The sequence below is a fragment of the Capricornis sumatraensis genome, chromosome 9, assembly GCF_032405125.1.
Source record: "Capricornis sumatraensis isolate serow.1 chromosome 9, serow.2, whole genome shotgun sequence".
NCBI classification, from domain to species: Eukaryota; Metazoa; Chordata; class Mammalia; order Artiodactyla; family Bovidae; genus Capricornis; species Capricornis sumatraensis.
Window position 1 is genome coordinate 10,206,616 of NC_091077.1, and position 4,450 is coordinate 10,211,065.

Consider the following 4,450-nt stretch of genomic DNA (forward strand, 5'->3'; position numbering starts at 1 on the left):
AATAGTCAGGACAGGGAAGCAACCTAGATGTCCACTGACAGATGAATGGATAAAGAAGATGTGGCACATGCATACAATGGGATAAAAGAGAATGGAGCTGAATCAATTGTAAGTGATGTGGATGAATTGTCATACAGTGAAGTAATCAAAATATAAAGACAAATATATATTAACACTTATATGGGTGCTTCCCTGGTGGCTCAGTGGTAAAGAATCCACCTGTCAATGCAGGAGAGATGAGTTTGATCCCTGGGTTGGGAAGATCCCCTGAAGAAGGAAATGGCAACCCACACCAGTATTGTTGCTTGGGAAATCCCTGGCGGCCTACAGTCCATGGGGTCACAAAAGAGTTGGACACAACTTAGCAACTGAACAGCAACACATGTATGTGTAATCTAGAAAATGTTACAGTGAACCTACTTGCGGGGTAAGAAAGAGATGCAGATGTAGAGAACAGACTTGTGGACACTGAGGGAGAAGAAAATGTGGGAAGAACTGAGAGAGTAGCATTGACATATATATGCTATCATGTGTAAAATAGCTAGTGGGAAGCTGCGTTATAACACAGGGAGCTCGGCTTGGTGCCCTGTGATGACCTAGAGGGGTTGAGATGGGAAGGATGGAGGAGAGTTCAAGAGGGAAGGGATATATGTATAGTTGATTCACGTTGTTGTACAGCAGAAACTAAGACAACATTTTAAAGTGATTATACTCCAACTAAAAAATAACAACAACAAGCACACACACACACAAAGACAGAGAGATTACATGTAGAGTAATGAAAGATTCATGTATAGGCAAGTACTAGAAGTTTTTAAGCAGAAACAGGAAGACAATCCAATACAAACCCATAGATAAGCCATCGACTGTTTCATTCCAACTTATGAAATCCATTTCAATGAATGTTGATTTCCATAATATGAAGAGTAGATGTACAGCTTGAAAAAGAAATATTTTGCACAATAGTGTAAAGTATATTTTAAAATTCTTCATTATGTTTCACGTATTTATTAACAAACTATTCAAATTTGAGTTACCTTCAGAATCTACGGGGGCTTCCCTGGTGGCTCAGAGGTTAAAGCGTCTGCCTCTAATGAGGGAGACCCAGGTTCGATCTCTGGGTTGGGAAGATCCCCTGGAGAAGGCAGTGGCAACCACTCCAGTACTCTTGCCTGGAGAATCCCATGGATGGAGGAGCCTGGTAGGCTACAGTCCACGGGGTGGCAAAGAGTCGGACACAACTGAGCGACTTCACTTTAACTTTTGGAATCTACATGAAGACAGGTATATTCAATAATCTATTTTTGCCAGTGGCTGCTGCTGTGGTAGGCATTATGGACACAGAGCTGAAGAACACAGTGGAATCTTAGTGAGGAGAATAAATCTCATTGAACATATGTATGTGGTACAGATATAGAGGAATATTACTCATCCATAAAAGAATAAGATAATGACATTCACAGCAGCATGGATTGACCTAGAGATTATCGCACTAAGACAAAGAAAAATATCACATGGTATCATTTATATGTAGAATCTAAAAAAATGATACAAGTAAACCTATGTACCAAACAGAAATATACCACAGATAGAAAACAAATTTATGATTACCAAAGAAAAATGGTAGGGGGTGGAATAATTTAGGAGTTAGGGATTAACATATCCACACTGCTGCTGCTGCTGCTAAGTTGGTTCAGTTGTGTCTGACTCTGTGCGACCCCATAGATGGCAGCCCACCAGGCCCCCCCGTCCCTGGGATTCTCCAGGCAAGAACACTGGAGTGGGTTGCCATTTCCTTCTCCAATACATGAAAGTGAAAAGTGAAGTTGCTCAGTTGTGTCCTATTCCATTTCCACACTACTATATGTAAAATAGATAACAAATAGAGATGTACTATATACCACAGGGAATTATACTCAACTTTTGTAATAAAGTACAAGGGAAAATAACCTGAAAAATTTATATATATGTATAACTGAGTCGCTTTATTGTATATCTGAAACTAACAACATTGTAAACTACTCTTCTTCAATTAAGAAAAGAAACCCTTCTATGATAAATGTGATAGATTCTATGATAAATGTGAATTCCCCAATTTTTCAGATCCAAGGGTGAGGATAGATTTGAGAGTTGGAAAAAAAATAAAGGGGAAAATCTTTTCGATATGAGGGAGCTCACAAGCTTAATCAAGCTAGTTACAGAAATTGTAGGGAGGAGTTGAAGTCAAATAAGTGGAAATTCCAGGAAATAAATAGAAGGAGCAAGTTTGAATTCCACAATCTGATCAAAAAAGCTCATTAAAGATCTGCAATTTCTGGCTCTGGGGCTTTGAAGCCTTCAATCATGTGCCCTTCCTCAGTGGAAGACAAGTAACCCTTTTCTAAAGAAAGTGTTCAGAGCCCTCTTTATGTCTTTGTTCCTCAGACTGTAGATGAAGGGGTTCAGCATGGGTGTGACCACAATGTACATCACTGACATCGTTGCAGTTGAATGTGAGCTGTGGGTAGCAGCAGAGCTAAGGTACACTCCTAAGCCTGTGCAATAAAATAAGGAGACAACTGAGAGGTGAGATGCACAGGTGGAAAATGCTTTATACTTCCCCTGAGCTGATGAGATTCTATGTATGGAAGAAGCTATCATAGAGTATGAGTAAAGGATGCCAGCAAAGGGACCAACTCCTAGCACTCCAGCTGCAAAGTACATCACCATGTCATTAAGAAAGTTGTCAGAACAGGCAAGTTGGATCAACAACTTGACTTCACAGTAATAGTGAGGGATTTTCACCTCTTTGCAAAAGGACAGCCTTAAGACCATTAAGGTTTGTAACAAGGAATCCAGGACACTGATGATCCAGCTAACCAGAACCAAAATTCCACATATTTTGGAGTTCATGATGACTGTGTAATGCAGGGGGTGACAGATGGCCACGAAACGGTCATAGGCCATCACTGTCAAGAGGAAGATGTCCAACCCTGCAAATAGCATGAAAAAAAACATCTGGGCGATGCAGTCTTCATAAGTTATAACTTGGCTCTGTGTCTGGATGTTCCACAGCATCTTTGGGATGGTGGTGGAGGTGAAACAGATGTCTACAAAGGACAGGTTGGAGAGGAAGAAGTACATGGGGGTGTGGAGGTGGGAGTCTGAGCTGACTGTTAGGATTATGAGCATGTTTCCAAACACGGTGATCAGGTACATGGAGAGGAAAAGTCCAAATATGAGATGCTGCAGTTCTGGTTTCTCCGAAAGTCCCAGAAGCAAAAATTCTGAATCTCTTGTTATGTTTCTTGGTGCCATGTGATAGAGGTGACTACAAGGAAAACATTAATATTGTGATTTTTTTTTTGCACCAAATGACATTAACCACACAGTTGAAATGCTACCATTTATAATTTTTTGTGGACTTCCCTGATGGCTCAGATGGCAAAGAATCTGCCTGCAATGTGGGAGACTTGGGTTAGGAAGTTCCCCTGGAGGAGGGCATGGCAACCCACTCTAGTATTCTTGCCTGGGAATCCCATGGACAGAGGAGCCTGGCAGCTACTGCCCAAGGAGTCAAAAAAAGTTGGACATGACTAAGCACAATATAATTTTCGGTCACAATATATTGCCAATATTTTGTTCATAGATTTGATCCTCTTTAGGGAATTGTCTGTGCTTTCTCTAAGTAGCAAACTAGCGTTTTTACCTTTTTACTCAAGATGCCATGTATTCCATAGTTTTTTTTTTTTTCTGTTTTATGTTCTTAACTTTTCCAGTTAATTTTTATAAATTGATTTTTTATTTTAAATTAATTTTTATTGTAGTACAATTGTTTTACTATTCCATAGTTTTAATGAGAAATTCTTTCATTCTTTTGGGGAATATAAACTGACTTGAGCAATGTTCCAGGTGCTGTCAAGGCAACAAGTACAGGGTTCTGAGAAACAAAAAGCTCTTAAATTCCAGTTATATAAAAAAAATAAGCTAATTAAAAATATATGCACTATATGTAGCATGTCAGATGGCTGCAGTAGGTTTAAGGGACAAAGCAAAGAGAGTGTGCTATTTTTTGTGGCTTCAAGAAAAACTTGAAAATACAGTTACATTTGGTTAGAGACCTAAAGGAAGAAAAAAAGAAACTATGAATATATCAGTGGAACTGTACTGTAGACAGGATATACTTTCATTGCAGAAGCCTCTAGTGTATTTGTTCATAACATTTATGTATTTAAAAAAAGGAAGCCAATTTGGGGAGATTAATGGACAGGAGGGAGAGTGAGGAGAAATGAAGTCAGAGGATGTTAAAAAAACACGGTGGCCTAGCTGATGCTAACTTTTCAAGGCACAGAGATTCCTCTCATCCACACTATTTTCCCCTAGCACTTTATGAAATTGTTGCAAAGGTGACCTGTATCTTTAAATGAATGCCTTCTTTTGACTGAATTCTGGTCTCTTTGTGTAAGAGTCA

General features: G+C 39.3%; 1 protein-coding gene across 1 annotated transcript; it reads right to left on the reverse strand.

Annotated features, from left to right (window-relative positions):
• Positions 1-2,355: 2,355 nt before the first annotated feature.
• On the reverse strand, positions 2,356-3,306 carry LOC138085609 (olfactory receptor 7A17-like). The gene has a single exon (XM_068980080.1). The coding sequence runs from the start codon at positions 3,295-3,297 to the stop codon at positions 2,356-2,358; it is 942 nt and encodes a 313-aa protein (XP_068836181.1). The 5' UTR covers positions 3,298-3,306.
• Between the last annotated feature and the right edge of the window lie 1,144 nt (positions 3,307-4,450).